Genomic DNA, 19772 nt, shown 5'->3' on the forward strand with positions numbered 1-19772 from the left:
CTGTTGAAATACCTCAACCAAATGGTTGACTACCATCTACAGCTAGGAGGAGGAATGAACAAACATGCAAGTGACCTGGTGGTCATGTATACTGATGCCAACTGGGCATCAGACCCCACAAATGGGCATAGAAGTGTCAGGGGTCTCGCGCCTGAAACCCAGGTCAGTCTGTCGAGATACTCGGTGACTATCAAACTGTGCAACAGCTATTGTCTCGGTATCGGTGACTATCAAGTTGTGCAGTGACAGCAGGTGGCATTCGTTGTATATACTATCATAGGTTTCGGCTGACCTCTGTGGACACTCTGTTCAGGGGTAGCTCGGCACGATCAATATCAATGTTATGATGACACCAAGGTCTGGTGTGAGTGTTGATGATGATGAGGTTGATGGTGTTGGTGATGAGATTGGTGATGTCGATGATAATGAGGTTGATGGTGTTGGTGATAAGGTTGGTGGCGTCAACACGAGTGTCCAGTGTGTTGACTTGATGCTTGAAGTGATCCCCGGACCGCAGTGGACTACTGCCTTTGGTTCTATCTTGATCCGGACCGCTAACCTGCTATGGGCGCCTTCGGACGTCAGGTAGTGGTGATACAACACACACACTATGATGAGGAGCAACCTTGATAGATTGCTGCTATGCTGACTGAAACTAATGTATACTTATGCTGAAGTGATAACTAGTTATATGGTGAGTAGAGTGGATGAGGATCCACTCGACCTATGATGATGAGAAAGCATGGTTATATACCTCTTCACAGCATTGCCAGCGATGCTGCTCCTGCTCTCTCTCCAGAGAGTACCCTCTTCATCGAGTACTGCTCAGGGGCCTCTCCTGCTTGGCACCCCTGTGCCTCTTGAGCTGTGTCGACTCCTTCGACACTGGTCCTCCTCCTCATGACCTGATGTCAACTCCTTCGACACTGGTCCTCCTCCTTTGATCAGTGACAGTTCCTTTGGCTCTTGTCTCTCGAGCCCCTGAGTGGTAACCATCTGCATGCTCCTTGAGCTTGGTCCTCTTCATGGCTGTGCCTGCTCCTTGAGCTTGGTCCTCCTCATGGCTGTGCTTGGCCCTCCTTTGCATGTGAGTCCATAGGAGTCCATGGTCTCCATGGAGACTGCACTATGCTCTGCTCTCTACTGGTATCGACTAGGTCTTCGATACCTGTGCTCCTTCCATATGAACCCATGACCCTCCTGCTTCTTGAGCATCCAGGCCCATGACAAGAAGCACATCTGGCACAATCATGTATGTCTTTGGGTGTCTGGTGAGTTGGAGATCACATGTCCAGAAATGTATAGCACTGTCAGCAGTGGAGGTGGAATTTGTGGCAGCATCAGAGGCTGTGAGAGAAGCCCTTTTCTTCTCATACTTGCTCAGAGACTTAGGAGAACAGAATGTTAAGCCAGTGCTTTGTATGGACAGTCAAGGATGCATACAGGTTAGCAAGGATCTGGCAAAACACTGGAAGCTAAAGCACATTGACACCAGGTACTACTTTGTCAGGGACCACATGCAGGATGGGGACATAATGATAGAATATGTTCAAACAGCTGAAAATGTCACAGACATTCTGACGAAGCCACTCAAGGGGATAGACACATTGTGGCTAGCAAACCTAATTGGCCTGGGAATACCATTGAGGGGGGGAGTTGAAGATCTGACAGAATTACCAGGATTTCTAGCCAACATGCATAAAGGCCAAGTCACCAAGAGTTCAAAGAATGAACCTGCATGATCGATGTGTGGTGACCAATCAGGAGGCACTAGAGAGAGAACAACATCGAAGCAATGCATGGTACACACAGTCAATCAGAGATGGAAGGAACTCATAACAGTGGGCTAAAGGTATATATACAATTGATACTGTAGACATAGTTCATGAGAAATCTTAAGCATTGCATCTACCATACACCAGTACGAAAGGAGCTAGAGTGGGGCTCGGATGAAGAGGTGTATCGCATAGCTTCAACTGAATTTCTTGGGCTGAATTGGCCGTTGGGATGCCGAGAGATCTTCCTTTGCCCAAAAGCTGTAGTTGAAGCACGCGAACACAGACACGGGAGCTGGAATTTAGAGTGTGGGGTTCACACGCTCGCCATCTCGCATCTTCCCAGCTCCTCTTGTTTCCTTTCTGATCTCCAACCTCGATAGGCCTCTCGACCTTTTCTTCAATATGGTAAGCCTTATCTCCCTAGCTTTTTTCCTCTCCGCTTCGTTTGCTTTCTTCTCGCTGACTTTCATCCACTTTTCCCCTTCTTCTCTTTGCGGTTGGAATGGGAGTTAGCCTACGTTTAAAGACATCAAAGCGAAAAACGCCCAGTTTGCTGCTACTGCACGAGAAAACGCTGGTAAACCTCGCATTCGTACCCCCAAAAACTCTTCCGCCGAAGATGCTGGAGGAACAGAAGAATCTTTTGAAGCTAGAGAAGCGAAGAAGAGGAAAGGAAGACAGATTGTTAAGCCTGCAAAAAAGGACCGTTTGGCTAGCATGACGAGTGGGGGTCGTTTGAGGAATAATAAAGTTGCGCTGGGATTGATCGTTTTTGTTGTCATTGGTGGCGGTAAGTACACACCTCACCCATCATGGGAGAGAGAGGGGAGAAGGGGGGATGAGGGTTGCTGACATTTTTGCTTTCTTTATTGTGATGTGGTGTACAGTATTCTTTGAGTTGATGAGGTTGTTCCTGTAGTCGTCGAGCAACGTACGACGATGAAAGCGAAACGAGCAGGTACAGATCAGAGTTTCGTAAGGCATCTCGCTGAAGTAGTAGCTCGCTTCGCAGGATATCGTCCAGACGCCTCGTCAAACTAACTGTAATTCCAGCAACTGATACCAGCGATACCAATGCTTGGTTGTCTCCGTGCTCTCAGATAACTGTTCGACTTGTTTGTTTGAAGAAGCAGCTCTGGAGTCACGACACTCACGTGTGCATTAAGGCACTAGCAAACTAGAGATCAAGTGGCGTTGGACATCTCACAGCAGCAACTTTGCATCATTCGACTTGCACTCGCACCTTCCTATCACGCTTGACCACACATGCCGTTCAAGCATGTTATAACCCTTAACGAGTGAGCCACGTTTCAATTTTAGCCTGGACGTCTACAAATGCTCGCTAACAATAGCACGTACACGCTTAGCATCCATCCCACTAGCTCTGTTCCTAATCACTCTCTCTGCATCCACCTCTCCCTCCCCGGCCTCCCCCATTTCCTCCTCCTCCTCCTCTTCCACCTCTGACCCATGCTGTGTCACCCCCACCTCAGCAGCATACAAAACCTTCCCCAGAGCCAACACATGTCTCGTCTCATTCGCTCTAACCCAAACGACTCCATTAGCCCCCACAGCCGCCTCAAAAGGAAACACTGCCGCCACCAACTTCAATAACCCTTCTCCTCCCCTACCGCCTTTCCCTGCCAGCAGCGTCTTCGCTAAACCCAAAGTGACTCTAAACAGCATCGCCACTCCGTTTTTCTCGCCCCTTTCATCTGTGGTTTTCAAATCGCCAAAACCGTCACTTTTGCCCGTAACAGGGTTGACACATGTGAGTTCAGGTTCGGTGAATCGATCGGCGGTAAGGATCCGCGCGTAGACAAGGGATCCAATGCGGAGGTTCGGCTTATGCCGTTTTGTTGCGCCTTCAAAGGAGAGGGCGGGGAGGGTTGCGGAATGGGAAGAGAAAAGGGTTAAGGTGTAGGATTCGGAGCCTCGGTTGGTGATTTGGGCTATGACTGGGTCTCCCGGTGCAGGGACGTACTACGAGTTCAAAGAGAAACAGAGAGAGGAAGGGTTAGTGAGGGGAATAGGAAGGGGAGAGGGAAGAGGGAAGAGGGGGGTGGAGTACGTACGCGTGAGGTATTGGTTTCGACCCAAAATGCGGACTCCGGATCTTTCTTTTTGGTTATGGAGGAGGAGGAGGAGGGAATATGGCCCAGTGCGCCTGTTCGAATGGCTGTGAGGGAGGGAGTGTTAGAGGAGGAGGTGGAAGATGTGGGTAGGAGACCAGGTCCGAGTTTAATGGCGGAGGTGGAAGCGATGGAGATGATGTCTCCGGGTAGGACGACGGTCATTTTGGTTTCGAAGCTGTGCTTTCTCTGTCAATGTGGTATATTGGCCACTGCTATCGATGGTGGAGCTACCTAGTATCGTGAGAAGAAGTGATAGGTGGTCGACGGTAACGGGGAAGAAGGACGAAGTGATATAAATGTGGAGTTGACAAGCCAATCTTGTTAACCGTAGAAAACCTTGCCGCTTTTGGTCCGGGAATCGGGAATCGGGAATCGAAAACGGCCATCTATCTTCAAAAGAATGCTTCCGAGTCAACACACCACACACGAACGGATTTCAGAAGAAAGCATGTGTGGACCCTTATCGCTTATCAAGATCACCTCTCCATCTTCCTCCCTTTTCCGCCTCATCGCCACCTCCCACTCTCCCTCAGACAGGTAGGCAGAATGACAGAACTCAACGCCCTCCCCAAGGACCCACTTCTGTCTCAAGGCCAGAAAGATGTTTTATCCGGCACCATCGGCGGCATAGCTCAAGTCCTAGTCGGTCAACCACTCGACATTCTCAAAGTTCGACTTCAAACTTCCCCTCCAGGCACCTACACTGGTATGGCCGATTGTGCTGCGCGGATCGTTAAAAATGAAGGCCCTTTTGCATTCTACAAAGGCACTCTGACTCCTCTTTTGGGAGTTGGTGCTTGTGTTAGCATTCAGTTCGGTGTTGTTGAGGCTCTGAAGAGATATTTTGTTCAGAGTAACAAAAATGCTGGGTGTTTGACTGGAGAGTTGTCTTACGGTCAGTTTTATCTAGCAGGTGGAATCGCAGGCGTAGCAAACTCATTCGTCGCTGGACCAGTGGAACATATTCGAATTCGACTTCAAACTCAACCTTCACCTCCGCTCTACCGTGGACCAATCGATTGCATCAGACAGATCTCAACTCAAGCTGGCCTCTTCAGCGGTGTTTATCGCGGCCAACTGCCAACTTTCGCAAGAGAATTTCACGGAATGGGAATGTATTTCCTAACATACGAAGCTCTGGTCCAGTATAAACTGAAATCTTGCAATCTCACAAGGGATCAGTTGCCAGGAACATATGCAATGTTTGCCGGCGCCATGGCAGGGTATGGTCTCTGGCTCACAGCTTATCCGGCTGATATTATCAAGTCTAAGTTACAAACAGATGCTCTAAGGAAGGAGGATAGGAGGTATAAAGGCCTTCTGGATTGTGTGAAACAGACATATAGGGGAGATGGCGTGAAAGGGTTCTTCAGAGGTTTGTTACCGACGTTGGTTAGAAGTCCATTTGCTAATGCGGCTACCTTTGTCGCTTTTGAGTTTGCTGCTAGGAACTTGCGAAATGTTTAGAGTAGAAACAAAGGGGGATAGAGGGTAGGTTTGTGGTTCAAGCTTTTGTTAGTCACGGTAATACAAGCACTAGACATCTCATCAAGAGGCATGCAACGGAAACAAGTGTGACGGCAGATTCAAATTGAGATGAGACGAAAGCTGTGATTGAAGCAAGTGACATGCGTGACGGTGAAAACACGATAAAGCAATGGAGCGATGGTAGAGGTGACTGAGGAACAGCAGAGACGACTAGAGCCTTGAAAGCGAGATACTGAGACAGGAGGCGGAGGAAGGGTGACAACAGAATAGGGAAAGATGCAGAAAACGTGACAGAGATCAACAGAAGCATTTGCGAGACAATGTTGGGAAGATGCGAAAAACGAGACGGAGCGGGACGAGGCAATTCGCAGATTGCAGAGTTGTGTTGATCATGGTCATGACTGAGAGACGAAGCCGAGACCGAGAACGAGAACGAGACTTGAAGCGAAAAGAGTTGAAGCGTACCGGCGAAGGGAAAGTGGATTCAGTCAACCATATCCATCCTGCTACCAACGCTGTTGCTAGAGTTGACGCTAACAAACGCAGGACGATGCAAAGTAGGAGAGACCGTGTTCATTTCCTCATCGAACTCGCCAGCATCCACTGCGAGATGACCATGCTTTCCGCCGTTCGCCATAGCTAGTGCAAGCCTAGCATGTAAAGTCATGCTGCCCGAACACCCAATTCCGTTGCCGTCGCGAGCAGTGATGTAGCGTTCGAAAGGGTTGCGTGTCATCTTGCGTGGGATGGGAGAAGTGGGGATGGGAGGCAAAGGAAGGCCCATCTTACGATGCTGTTGCTGCTGGCTTTCCTCTTCAGGTTTGGGCAGATCAGAGAGCGTGACGAAGGAGGGCGAAGGACAGGGCGAAGGACTAGCTGTGGGGCTGCGAGAGTGACTCTCGGACAAGCAAGGGGAAGGGGCCACTGAAGCAGAGGCTGTAGCGTTGTGGCCCTTGATGCGTTCCTGCACTGCGGGAGCCTTATTGTTAGCCGCAGTGTCATGGATGGGAGAGGGTGCAGGAGGTGAAGAAGGGGAGAGAGGAAGCTGAGGAAGCTGAGGAAGCTGAGCTGTACTGCGTTGATGGGAGGGAGAGGTAGACGAGAGGGTAAGACGCTTGTCGTCATTGTCAGGACGAGGCGAAGTGGCGCCGATGGTAGGCATCGATCGAGACTCCTGGTCATTGTCAACGGCGGCGGTGTTGTAGCGAGCTTGAATGGGAGATGCAACATGCTTGCTGCTTAGCTGAGCACGGCTGTTGCGTTTCGTTGGGGTGCGCTCGACGTCCATCATCGGCACGGCAAAGCCAAATGTTGAAGGAGCGATCGGAGACGCTAGCATTGGCTCATCTGCAATTGAAGCATTGCTGACGTCTGCAGCTTGATCATCGACGACCTGCCCGAGCGAAGGAGAGCGACTGACAGCGACCGCTTCAAGAGTCAAAGGTAGCGTGGTCGTGCCTTCTCGCGAAGAGAGACGAGAAAGCGGACAAGAGGCAATTCCCTCTCGAGACGCAGCTCTTGAGCGAGGAGGTGGAGAGACGGGAGAGATGCCCAGGCCGAGAGGCCATCCGCTAGCAGCAGCGGGCGAGACCGGGTTTGAGCCAGCGTTGGCATTGCTTGGAGTCTTGGCACGAGAATAGGGATGACCGACGAGCCTGACTGATGAAGCGGAGCAGCCGCCAACAGCAGACTCAGAGTCTGGCGAGGTGGCAGAGCGCTGAGCCGCCGAGTCCTTCGAGGAGTCCTCGGATTGACTGGTCGAGACGGTTCGAGATGAACGAGAACGAGAGCCGTGGTGATGATGGTGCCTGCGAGCTACGAGAGCGATGGGGCGACGGGGCATTGGCGCTACCAGCACCAACGAGGGTTGTGACTGTAGCGCATGGATACTGCTGCTGGTTTCTGGCTGCAACATGATTTTGATGTGATTGCGAGGATGAATGCTGAGGTGCGAGAACTTTGATGAGACTCGAAGAGGAAATGAGCTGATACGGAAGAGCCGATGCTGGGATCTTGATGCTGCTGCTGAGGGATTCAAGAGGAGACAGCGAGATCAATGGCAGCATGGACAAGGCAGGAGAAAAGGTAAGGACGATGATGAGCAAGAGGACAGGAATGGAAGCGAGGGCACTTTGAGCGGATCGCAAACAACCAAATGAACGGATCGACAGAACGGAGACAGAAGCAAGGTGGTGCCCTTCACTGTACTTTGGCGAAAGAAGCGGAAAGAGGTCAAAGCTGATATGGCACTCGAGCACACAAGCCTTCCCTCGGTGACTTTTCTTGCAACGACAGCAGCAGCTGTTGATTCGCTTCGATGTACGTCGAGCGCCTTTCTTTGAATTTGGGGAAAGATAAGCGCCTCGTCCGCCGCCGCATTTCCCTCTTATCTCTCATGCGCTGTGCTGTTCTGCTGGCTCGAGTTTTAGACTCGGAGATGAAATCCACACAAAATGGCGTGCGCGCATGCGTGTGGGCTTCAAACCAGTCTCGCATCTTCTTCTTCTTATGTGTGTGTGTGTGTGTGTGTCTGGGTACGTGCGTGCGGAGAACAAAATGCAGCAAGCAGCGTTTGGCGAGAAAGCGGAAATCAGCTGTCAAATTCGTGGCGTGGGCGTGGCCCGAGGATGCTTTATTTTGTTCTCTTGGAAGCGAGGTCAAATCCGAATCAAGTGTGTAGTGTTTGTACATTCCTGACCAAGAGCGGGACGCCAGGAACCTGATGATGCTGCTGCTGCTGCTTTTTTTTTTTTTTTTTTTTTGTTTTTTTTGCCGCTTTGCAGGTTTCCTGCGGCTTCAAACTCGAAATTGGCAGCCTTCATTTAGTGAAATCACATGACCTCTTTTCATCGCTCTAACATGTCCGCCAACCTCGCTCACCGTCGTCACTCAGTACTCATCATCCACGCCAACACCCCTTTGCCCCTATTGCGACAGCACGCAATCATATGTGCTACTTCATTCACATACGCACACACTAACCATCAGAAGAGACATATATACCTGGCATTGCTTTGCACTTAGTCGTCTCCTAATGGTAACGATTGCTATCCGCTTTACCGCTCATCGCTCGTGTAGTCCTCAACACATTTGTCGACGGAGAAGCCGACGGATGGATGCGTCGTCAGTGGCTGTCACCGCTGCTAGCTATAATAGAGCAGCACTCCCCAGCTTCACTGAAGACGCCTCCAGCCATCGGCTTCTCCGTCGACGAAGCCTTGATCAAGCTCACGGATTTGAGTTGCTTTCCCACGTCTTAAGAGTTGCAGCCGTGTGAACACTACTAGCTTTCGAAATCAATTGTGTTGGCTATCAACTTCATTTCCTGTCAACAGTTCGGATCTCTGCCGAAAGAAGCTTCTCACTTCGAGAGGCTCGAGCGGGCATTGCCTCACATCACAACTTGCTTCTTGCGGAAGTTCGGTTGGGAGTGAACGATTGTCGGCTTCTTTTTGCCGGAGTGAAAGACAATCGAGGCGTTCAGTGTCAGACAGATGGGAAGGTAGAGAAGCAAACTTGTCAGACCGCTTGTTTCCTTTGTGTACAAATCACAGCTTCACAGTCCCTTTTGGAAGCAACCAGTTGAAATTGCTACCGCTTCTTTTAATCCTTTTCCGTCTTCCTTCCGGCGTTCCTAGGGCAAAGAAGAAAGGACAACATTTACCTTCCGAAAAGAGATGGCAAAGTAGGTTTGTTGCCCAAGATCTCGTCAATCTGCGACATGATTTCGGGTGTCAGCTTCTCGATCAAATCGAGCGACTTGAGGTTCTCGATAATCTGTTCTGGCTTCGAAGCTCCCAAAATGACAGTAGAGACATTCTGTAATTCCGCGCTCAGAGCAAACGGAACAAACGTCAGCATCACACCACCTCAATCAGAGCAAACACACAACTGCAAGATGTTTGGCACTTACGGGGTTCTTGGCACACCAAGCAAGAGCCAAGTTGGTCACCTTGGCTCCCAATCCTTCGGCGATTGTGGTCAACTTTTGCACCTTCTCGATCTTAGCCTTGCCCTCAGCAGTCTGAAGCTCCTTGACGGTGTTGTCGAAGGCGCCCTTGTTCGTGTCGAATCGCGAGCCTTCGGGGATCCCGTTATTGTACTTGCCAGTGAGCAAACCGGAAGCGAGAGGAGACCAGATCGTGGTACCGTAGTTGTGCGACTTGTACAGAGGGTCGTACTCCTTCTCCGGGCGTTCACGGTGGAACATGTTGTACTGGCATTGATCAGCGATAGGAGGGATCAAGTTGAGGCGGTTCGCAACAGCATGAGCCTCCTCGATCTGCTGAGCAGACCATTCGGAGGTGCCCCAGTAGAAACACTTGTCGCTCTCGATCAGGCGGTTGAAACCGCGAACAATCTCCTCCATAGGGACCGTAGGGTCGGGTCGGTGAGCCATCAACACATCCCAGTACGGTAGACCAGCTCGCTCCAAGCTAGCGTTGGCTGCCTCGATCAAATGTTTACGAGAAAGTCCTTTCCCATTGGGGTCTTTGGACCCTGTGCCGAAAAACAGCTACAGTCATTGGAAGAGGTGTTCCAGATAGATGGTGGATGGCAAGCCAGTCAGTTTCCTACACAATCACTTCGACTTAGAACCAAGATGGCTGCAAGTTCCTTACCTTTGAAATAAGCACGAGATCCGAACGGCGGAGGTTCAGATCGCGGATAGCTTTGCCCATGTCGACCTCGCACTGACCAGCAGAGTAAACTTCGGCGGTGTCGAAAGTGTTGATGCCGTTCTCGAAAGCGAGCTTCATGATCTCCTTAGTCTCATCGGAGTTGACGGTGCCTCCGTAGGTAAGCCAGCCTCCAAGGGAGAAGAGAGAGACTCGAAGACCCGAGGGGCCGAGACGACGGAAGATCATGTTCTTGGGATCATACTCGGGGCAGTCCTTGGGGTTAGCAGCTGTGGGGGCCATTTTACGGATTTTGGGGTGGAAGAGGTTATGGTGAGGTGAGAAGGAGGCAAGACGAGGGAAGATGAGGGTCAGGTTCTTATATCAGGGGCTCTCACCAGACTTGAAAAGAGAACCGCTGACGACGCTCACTCGACAATGATTCATCTCGGAGCGAGTGTCGCATAGCAACCAACGCTGCCACACGACGGCGGGTCACATCGTGCCGGAAACAAGCCAGATGTGTAATAGCCGACGCAGCAACATAAAGGGTGAAGAAAATGCGGCGGCACACTTCTCTTACGCAACTGCACGGACCAGCACAACACTCGACCTGCGATCGGAAGCCTCTGCACCGTGAATACTGTAATTGGCAAGAAACACCCCAAAAACGGACTTCGACCCCACATCTGCCCGACCAACACCGTTCTTCGCATGGCTTTGGTTTAAGCTCGGAATTCGGAAGTAAGGCTCCTCCACTTTTCTTCTTCATTAAAGACTTTTTCGATGGGTCTTGGTTCGTTCTTCTTCTGAGCCACTACCATCGAACATTAACCGACACAATCTAAGCAATGGCTCGACCCTTCCGAAGACCATAACGATACATTGAGGAAGCCAGTCTTGTATAATTTCAGCAAGATGCTGGCCAGAACCACAAAGAGCGCCTCGACGAGTAGTGCCATTCGAACCGTCCTACCTAGCACTACACGGCAGCTACACATCTCTCCTTCCCTCTACAGCAGCAGGCAGTCGCCATCTCAGGCTTCAAAACGCGCTGAGCGATTCTTCACGGCCGACGATCCCCTCTTACGAGCCCTTCGCAGAAAGCAAAAGTCCTATCGCCTTCGCTCTATCAGTTCTCCAAATCCACGCAAGTCTGACCGATTAGAAGCGACCTCACTCGCCAAATCTGAGATCCGATGGGCGGTTCAGCACGTACGCTTCTCCCAGTCTTCGTCTTCCTCATCGCTCAGCAGGGCATCCAGAAGAGCTCTCATTCAGATGTGCACGAGGATGACACGCGAAAACGCTCCCCTCTCGTACCTCTTAGGTAGTATGCCATTCGGCAACCTTCCTCAAGAGCTTACCGTTCGACCGCCAGTACTACTACCGAGGCCAGAGACTGAGCATTGGGCAACACAGGTAGTGAACGAGCTCATCAAAAGCCTGGAAAGGGAGGGTAGGAAGGATATCAGAGTAGTGGACCTGTGCACGGGCAGCGGTTGCATCGCACTACTCATCGCTCATGCACTGAGGGCAAAGCTGGGATCGGAGGAAAAGTGGCGTGTCGTAGCATGCGACAAATCTCCGCTAGCAGTCGATCTCGCTCAGGAAAACGCCGTCAAGCTTGGCTTCAAGATTGATGAGTCCGACTCAAACCTTCACATCGTAGAAGCGGACATCTTCGATGATGCATCAATGGATAAGCTGGCAGAGCTAGCAGGTGGCCCATTCGACCTGATACTCTCCAATCCACCCTATGTTCCACAACGTGAATGGAGCAACCTTTCACCCGAAGTCAAGTTGCATGAAGATCCGGCTGCGCTCATTGGCGAACGTTCTATCCCAACCTCCACTGGCCCCACCTTCAATTCTGATCCTCCATCACGCACCACGACCACCGACGAAACCAAGACTAGAGAAGCATACCTAGACAGAGCAGGTTTAGCATTCCACTCACGCCTAGCAATCCTCCTCTATCGATCCTCCTTCTCCACTCGCTCCCCGCCTCTTCCTCACCTGGTAGCCGAATACGGCAAGGGACAACAAAAACCAGTCGAAAAGCTACACTATGAGCTTCAACCTCCCAAACATCGATTACCAACCATCAAGCGGATAGAGGGACATCCATTGGTGGTTGTAGGTGTGGGCAATGCAACAACACATCCGTTGACTAGGCATAGTATTGGGCAGGTGGTGTTGGAGCCTTTGCTGGAGAGGGTGATTGCGCAAGATAGGACGATGAGGGCGAAGTTGCGGGAGGTCAGGGACCAACTTGAGGAATTGAGGTTGGAGGCGCTGGAAAATGGTAAAGTTGATGTGAATCAGTGCAGAGACTGGGCGGACTCGGTGCCGAAATTGCTTCCTATTGAAGGCCTTAACGAAGGATTTGATCTAGAGGCGGAGCAAGATGTGGCGACGAGTCTGAAGAAAGATCAGAGTGGCGGTTGGAGTGCTTCTCTTCAGCTTTTAATTCCTTCCTCGCCCGCTTTTCTCTACCAACCCTCAAATCCCGCCGTTCCTCCCCCTACGATCTACTGTGTGGAAGCGTTGTTCTATAAACCATCTCAACCAATGAACCTCTCCGGCCAAGGCCTGAAGAACTTCCTCACCCACCATCACCCCCAATACCCCTCCTCCTCTTCCTCATCGGAACCCTCACAACAAGTTTGGAGAATAGAAAACGACATCCTCATCCTTCAAGACGAGCTCGATCTAGCATTTGGCGAAGTAAAACGAAAAGACTCGGGTAGTGCAAGAGGTCATAATGGTATTCGAGACATTATTTCTCGGCTCAACATACCTGATCAACCATCTCACTCTAAAGGAGGAGAAGGGGATGGACTGAAATTGAGTCGGATTCGAATTGGGATCGGTAGACCTGAAACCCGGCAGAAACAGCAAGGGGGGAAAGATAGCTGGCTACCATCCTCACTCTCGAAGTCGAAGAAAGGCGGCAAGCCGATCGCTATCGATCGTTGGGTCCTATCCCCATTGAAAGCTGATGAAAGGGAGAGTTGTGAGGGAGGAAAAGTGCTTGAAGACACAAACGAGTTGTGTCTGGGTTGGATCAGGGATCGGTGTTCTACGCTTGCCTCCTCCTCTTCTGGACCGGTGGAAGGGGAGGGTGGTTTGGAAAAGTTGAGAGTCGAGTCCAGAAAGGATCAGTTCGGAGTCTTTCGCACTGTATGGGTTTATTGATCGGCCAAATATGCTTTGTGTCACCATCTGTCGCTGATGTGAAGGATGCAATGCCAACTTTTCACCATGACAAGGATCAGACTGAAATGGGAACGGAAAACATGACGACAAAATCTGCAAACCTCCTTCGACCTATCTTCTCACTTATGAGCATCGCTTTCAGCGAACACTCTTCGCTCACCATACCTTCAAACCCTCACACCACAATCCAATCACTGCACGATAGAAACACTGCCAATGAATAAATAGAATAATGCAATGCACCTCCCCACAACCCATCATCTACCCGACCCAGACCCAGAGCTCGAAGCAGAAAACCCATTCTCTCTCCTCATAATCCCCTGTTTACCCAACAGCATACTTCCCACATTTGCCTTGCCAGCTTTCTTCTTCCCTTCACTCCCCGCTGCTGCTGCGGTCTTCGCATTGAACGGTGAAGCACCAAATTTAGACGCTTTGGAAGAAGTAGAGTTTTGCGAAGTTCCAGCGTTAGCGCTAGGTTTCGGCGCACGAACAAGGTTCGCGTCGTTACCCCATTCCGGTTCTGCGTCTTCCAGGGTATCGACAGCCATGGAGGAGTGGCGCAGAGACGACGAGGAAGGATGAGGGAGAGTTGGACGGGAGAGAAGACGGGCCATGAGAGATGTTGAGTGATCCTCATCCTCAATTTCCACTTCGGTGGTGGTGGAAGGGTGGGGTAGGGAATCACGATCGATATCCATATCGTCTGAGTTAGAGGGACGAGTTCGTTTGCCGTACTGCACCACACCTTGTTTGTGCTTCGAGATCTCCAGAGACGCTGCAGAAGGCTGAGTGGTAGGAAGCTTAGTACGATCCTTCAAAGCAACAGCAAGTCTAGCTTCTGTATCATCTTCGTCCGAATCCCAACCCTTATCCTGTGTTTGGTCGTCATCCTCATCATCATCGAGCGCACGTCGATTCTTAGCCTTCTTACGCTCCCTCACCGCAGCTCGAACCTCATCGAACCTGATTGTTTTTGGCTGCGCCGTCACAACCGGTCCAAACTCGTCCTCTTCCACACCCTCGTCCTCCCCTCCGCGCATATCTTCATCCTTCTCCCCCTCATCCTCATCCTCATCATCACTATCATCACTATCATCATCATCCCTCTCACCCTCTGGCAGCGCCAAGAACCCATACTTATCCGACTCATGATCAACCCTGTGCGTCCCCTCATAACTCCTCACAAATGCCTTCGCCTCTTCATGCTCAGCCAACTTTTCCATCCCATCCTCGGTGCCATCCAACTTCCTCTTCTTCCACGCCCCCGAACCCACACGCTGCCCCAACGCAGCCCTTCTCTGAAGCTCTTCTTCATCCGCATCATCATCCAAGAACCCTTCAATCCCATTCAAACCAGCTCGTCCACGACGGTTTCTCAAACCACCTTGAGCAGCTTTTGTGTGCAGTTCGAGATCCGCCCGTTCCCGTGCTTCCACATCTTCACGGTAACGAGCATTGACGAGTTCGTCTTTCTCCGCTTCATCGACTTCGCGTTCATTGTCAACGAGTTCTTGGAGATCTTCAGCGTTGGCGTCGTCCTCGTCATCTTCGTCTTCGTCAGTGGCAGAATTGTTGTCATTGTCATCGCCAATGATGCCTTTGAGTCCACCGCCGTCGCCGCGTTTCTTGTCACCTCCAAGCTCTTCGTCTTCTGATTCTTCGGCTTCACCTTCGATGAAAGCCGATTTGCGCTTCTTGTCTTTGCTGACCTCTTCGAATGGTGAGGCGTGAATCGGACCTTCGCGTAGTACGTCGAACGCATTGCGTGGCTTGGGCTCGGGTTGGCTGGAGGGAACACCGTTCTCGTCGATCCCGCTTTCTTCACCGTCGTTCTGCTCTTCAGCTTGCGGCGACGCAGCAAACGCAACACCACGTCGCAATCGCTTAAGCTGAACAGGCGCATCTTCCTCCTCATCCTCCTCTCCCTCATCTGCACCTTGCACGTGACTCGCAATGCTGAGCTCACTACCCCGCCAAGCATCAGCAGCAGGACTAGGCCAAGGCCCACCCTGAAACACACCACCACCCCTATTCTGGCTTTGCGACTGACTCTGGCTATCGTACTGAGACCACAATCCCGCCTGCTGACTCGGCTTCGTTTGCGTAAAGAAGCCATCCCGATTCATGTACATCTTCTCCGGAGACATGTTCGCTGCCAACTTGCCTCCCTCAGCTTGAGCATACGCCTCACGCTCAGCCTGACTCTCGTCGAAACTGGGCAAAACCGAGGGAGTCGCATCGAGCAAATCCATCGCTTCACCCATCTGAGCCTTTCGCAGGGCCGCAAATGCATCGACTTCAGTCGATTTGGGCGGAGGCATCGCCGAAGCATCCCATACGCTGCTACCAGTGGTCGGAGCATCAGCGGAAGGAGCCGGTGTGCCGTCAAAGTAGAACTGAGTATATCCACGTGCCTTTCCGTCGGCATTCTTAGGATTGTCAAAGATGTCAAGACTCTCGCCACGCAGCTCGTCTTGCTGTGTGTCTTGGAAAAAAGCGCCAAGTGCGGAGTTGGCAGACTCGTCTCGTTCGAGCCCTCGTGCGCCACCTGCTGTCTGTGCTGGACGGGTCGAGGGGGGTAGCTGGCTTTGATCCTGAGTCTGACTCTGGGTCTGCGTTTGCGTTTGATCCCAGAACGACTTCTGCGGAGCTTGCGAAAGGAGCGATCTGGGCGCAGCAGGAGGTGGCATGGTCGGTTCGAAGAAGCGACCGAGATCGCCGGCCTGCGAAGGGATGTCGTCGGTACGGAACGAATCGTCTTCCTCCTGTCCTCCAGTGAGAGGGAAGAGGATAGGATCGCGGCGAATAGCAGTTGGATCTGGAGGCTGAGCGTGTTGTGCAGCTGGCGAAGAAGTGTTGGAGCGAGAGAAGGGAATACTCTGATCGATAGACTGGCTGGAAATGTCGCCGAGTGGGACCCGAGCTCGATTGGGACTCTGACTCTGTACTGCGTCTTCGCTGTTGGTGTTATCACGGCTGCGATCGAAAGGACCGGGCTGGAGCGAGTTCTCCTCTCCTTCGTCATCACCATCCTCGTCATCAGCCAACGCACTGCGACGTCCTCGACGAGCAGTAGCACGAGGAACCGGTAGCTCGTCCTCGTCATCATCCATAACAGCACGGCTGGGCGGTAGGGCGCGACCAAGGCTTGGAGAAGCGTTCGAGAGCTGAGACTGTTGGCTGGCCGGTGGAGGAGCGTTCTCTTTCTCACTATCGTGCACCTCTTCCGCATCCTCGATCGTGTCCCTCACACCTTGTTCGTCGATATCTTGATTCTCCTCGTCCTCATCTGCACTGCCCATGTCAATCAAGTCATCAGCGTCATCAACAGCCTCAGCCTCGCTCGCACTGCCCATGTCGACATCACTACCAATCACCGACTCAGCATCACGCGCAGGAGGCATGATGAAGTCCGGGTCGTCCTCGTCTTCATCCGCTTCCTGCTCGCCGTCCTGAGCCTGACCACCAGCCGTTGCCGATGCGCTGAGACCAGCTAGCATACCCTTGACGTCAGGGGCGGCAGCACGTCCATGCTTGTCGACGGCCTCTTTTGTAGGCTTAATGTCCTTCTGCGATCGAGCTTTGAGACTCTGAGTTTGCATCTTGCGCATTAATGCAGCGTTGAGCTGGGCTTGAGTCATCTTGAGTGGACCTGTGCGTGCCGAACTTTGTGTAGCGGGAGGAGGCGCGTGAGACTCGTCCTGTCGAGCTTGTGTTGATGCGTGCTGTGGCTGTGTAGCTGGGATGTTACCAGCAGCTTGGTCGGCAGCGACAAAGAGACCTTTGCCTGCACTTCGAAGTTGGCTGTCAGACACCATGAGTTCGTCAATGTCCTCGTTCTCTGCGTCATCAGCTTTGTGTGCCAAGGACGCAGTGTTGGGAGAGCCTTTGGCGTCGGTGCCGATGTAGGGCTTGCGACCGGGAGGTGTCTTCCCAGGCTTGATATCGAGTTCACGGTAGACCATGTCGGTGGGTCGCTTCCTTCCGGGAGTCGTGGGCAGGTTATGCTTCTGAGCAAGCACCTCGCCAGGCTTGTAGACCTCAAGGTCGTCATCCTCCTCCCCGGCAGCTTGACCGACATTCGATTGCATGTTCTTCTCCTCTGCAATGACGGTTTTGATGGCTCTTTCCAAGCCTGGCTGCGGCTGCTGCTGCTGCCGCGACTTCTCCAGAAGGCGAAGCTTCATGTCGCGAAGCTGTTGCAGTTTGCGCTTGGCCTCGCTGTCAGTCTCTTGCTGATCACGACCCTTGTTGAAAATGAACGCCAAGTCCGGCAAATGTGCATCGTCGTCGTCGTTACCTGCACCAGCGAGAAGCTGATGCATCTGCGCGGCGTCATCTGGCTTCGTTGCCACGCCGGGAACACGACCAGCAGGAAGAATGTTGGCCGAGCTGTTGAACTGATCAAGCCCAAGCCTACGCTCCTGCTGCCTCGAGACGGGAACAACAGGGCTGCTGGAATAAGTGGGATGCGGGCTGGACCGCTCGGGGATCGGATCGGACTCGATAGGATCAGATGCATGCTGGCTCTTGGACTGACCAGATGGAATCTGTGAAGAGGGCTGCTCAACGGTAGCGCTATCAGCACTGTTGTTAGCTTTGCCACGGCCTTCGCTAGCCTGAATCTTGTTGAGCAGATCGTTGAGACCGATCGTCTTCCTTTGCGAGGCAGAGCTGAGTCTTGCACGGTTCTCACGAGCGATCCGTGCAGTTTGCCTGTTCATCGTCTCGAGCTCCTTCTTGCTGAGTGGCTTGACCTTGGGTGGTGCCTTCTCCTTCGATGAAGCAGTTCGCTTTGAGGCGACCTTGGCGTTGGCACGTTCAAAGTCGTCTTCGAGATCGCTGAGAATGTCTCGCTCGACAGCGACGCGCTTGGACTTTTTTGACTTGTTCTTCTTGGGCTTGGACTGCTTAGACTTAGAAGCCATGAAAGCTGGCATGGCATCATTGTGTTCGGCTTCGTCGCTATCCTGGATGTCGAGAGATGGAGAACGCGAAGGGATACGCCCGGGACTTCCGCCACCAAGGAAGGCATCGATGAGTGGGTCTGCTTCAGTGTTTGCTTCGGGCTGATCTCCGCCATGTGCCTTTCGTGCTCTGGCAGCAAGCGCTGCAATTTTTTCGCGTCGCGAGGCTACCGTCGATGGTCCGGCTTCTGCGTCATGGTCATCTGCCTGTGGTGCCGACGAAGAAGATGGCGAGCTGGCCAGCTTTAACGCGCGAGCCTTGCGGTTCACGCCCTCGTCCTCATCATCGGATGCCGCGCTAGCCTCCTTGTCAGAAGAAGAAGAAGAGAACTTGGATCGCTTGGCTTGCCCACCCTTGCCACGCATAGCAGAGATCTTGGCACCACGAGGACGGAAGACGGCAAGGCTGCCTCCTGCATCATCGATCGGCATCTCCTCGTCGTCACTTTTCTGCAATGAAGACTGCGCTTGAGGACTAGACATGTTCAGAGAGGACAGAGATGACCCGCCGAAAGGATCGGAGTCGGTGTTGTCCAGTCGCTGGGCACGAATGCGTGCAATGATGGCGTCATCGTCGCGTTTGTCTTTGCTAGTGTTGCCCGTTTGCTTGCTGGCTAGGCGCGCAGGGAGCGAATCGTTGCCGGTAGCAGGCACCTCGCTGTCCGAGTCGGAATCGTAGATGGCCCGAGCGATACCAAACTGGAACTTGTTCGGACGATTGACCGCTGGGGAATCGGCTGAGCTTTGCTCTCGTTCGTCATCGTTGTCGCTGTGTTGAGATGGTTGAGAGTCGACACGACGGAAGAGGGAGGAGGAAGTGATGGGCTTGATCGCAGAGTTGGCAGCGTGTGCAGTTGTCGATGGCGAGTGTCCGGCGGCTGTAGTGATGGTAACATCATTTGCATCCTGGTCCTCAGCGGTGTCGGCAGCTGCGGTGTTTCGACCGTATGAGCGCACCGGTGTATCGAAGAGGTGATCGGAGGGTGAAGCAGGTTGCGACGAGGAGGAAGAGGATTCCTGACCAGGACGGGTGCTATCAGCCTCTTGTTGTGCGGCAGGCTTGCGCGAGTATGTGACCTTGACTCTCGCACCAACAGGAGGAGCAGGTTCGATGGAAGGATCGGAAGAGGGAACGAGCGACGAAAGCGGCGAAGAAGAGGCAAAGTTGGGCGGTTCGACTTGCATCCTGGCTGAGATTGGCTAGCGATCATGTGGTAGAAGGGGCTGAACGGAACACCCGAAAAAATGAGTGAGAATGTCGGATGCGTTTCCGAACGGCGAGCTCGTCGGTCTTGATCCGAAAGCAAAGAGTCAGCAGTCGGCGTCTCCGATGGCGACGGGACGGCAACGGCGAATGTCAGGTGCAGTGACAGTGAAGGTTCAAGGGATTGAGGCAAGATATGCTTCTGGCGTAAGCAAGGCTGAGTCGAACGTTGTCCTTGTCTCGAGCCGTGGAGAACGCGGCGGCGGCTCGCCTGAAAGTGGAGTTTGAGTCAAGTGTGAGTCGTGAGTGAGAGTGGGACCCTTTTTGGCTGCCCCTTCTGCTGCTGTTTCACTGCT

At 52.4% G+C, this 19772-nt stretch overlaps 7 protein-coding genes across 7 annotated transcripts; 3 read left to right on the top strand and 4 right to left on the bottom strand.

The window, feature by feature from the left end:
- Positions 1-2180: 2180 nt before the first annotated feature.
- UHO2_07173 (uncharacterized protein) lies at positions 2181-2697 on the top strand (the record flags this gene model as incomplete). Its single annotated transcript, XM_041558975.1, has 3 exons — positions 2181-2183; positions 2292-2568; positions 2666-2697. 3 exons carry the CDS (start codon positions 2181-2183, stop codon positions 2695-2697), a joined length of 312 nt encoding a protein of 103 aa, XP_041414909.1.
- Positions 2698-3107: 410 nt separating this feature from the next.
- UHO2_07174 (uncharacterized protein) lies at positions 3108-4075 on the bottom strand (the record flags this gene model as incomplete). Its single annotated transcript, XM_041558976.1, has 2 exons — positions 3108-3761; positions 3854-4075. 2 exons carry the CDS (start codon positions 4073-4075, stop codon positions 3108-3110), a joined length of 876 nt encoding a protein of 291 aa, XP_041414910.1.
- A 384-nt stretch (positions 4076-4459) lies between these two features.
- UHO2_07175 (putative YMC1 - Protein of the mitochondrial carrier family (MCF)) lies at positions 4460-5380 on the top strand (the record flags this gene model as incomplete). Its single annotated transcript, XM_041558977.1, has 1 exon — positions 4460-5380. One exon carries the CDS (start codon positions 4460-4462, stop codon positions 5378-5380), a length of 921 nt encoding a protein of 306 aa, XP_041414911.1.
- Positions 5381-5885: 505 nt separating this feature from the next.
- UHO2_07176 (uncharacterized protein) lies at positions 5886-7316 on the bottom strand (the record flags this gene model as incomplete). The annotated part of the gene is made up of 1 exon (XM_041558978.1): positions 5886-7316. One exon carries the CDS (start codon positions 7314-7316, stop codon positions 5886-5888), a length of 1431 nt encoding a protein of 476 aa, XP_041414912.1.
- Positions 7317-9061: 1745 nt separating this feature from the next.
- On the bottom strand, positions 9062-10323 carry UHO2_07177 (putative potassium channel beta subunit protein; the record flags this gene model as incomplete). Its single annotated transcript, XM_041558979.1, has 3 exons — positions 9062-9220; positions 9315-9917; positions 10024-10323. 3 exons carry the CDS (start codon positions 10321-10323, stop codon positions 9062-9064), a joined length of 1062 nt encoding a protein of 353 aa, XP_041414913.1.
- Positions 10324-10938: 615 nt separating this feature from the next.
- Positions 10939-13221, top strand: UHO2_07178 (uncharacterized protein; the record flags this gene model as incomplete). Its single annotated transcript, XM_041558980.1, has 1 exon — positions 10939-13221. One exon carries the CDS (start codon positions 10939-10941, stop codon positions 13219-13221), a length of 2283 nt encoding a protein of 760 aa, XP_041414914.1.
- Positions 13222-13499: 278 nt separating this feature from the next.
- UHO2_07179 (uncharacterized protein) lies at positions 13500-19397 on the bottom strand (the record flags this gene model as incomplete). The annotated part of the gene is made up of 1 exon (XM_041558981.1): positions 13500-19397. One exon carries the CDS (start codon positions 19395-19397, stop codon positions 13500-13502), a length of 5898 nt encoding a protein of 1965 aa, XP_041414915.1.
- Between the last annotated feature and the right edge of the window lie 375 nt (positions 19398-19772).

This window comes from Ustilago hordei, assembly GCF_900519145.1.
Source record: "Ustilago hordei strain Uho2 genome assembly, contig: UHO2_contig_24, whole genome shotgun sequence".
Classification (NCBI taxonomy): Eukaryota; Fungi; Basidiomycota; class Ustilaginomycetes; order Ustilaginales; family Ustilaginaceae; genus Ustilago; species Ustilago hordei.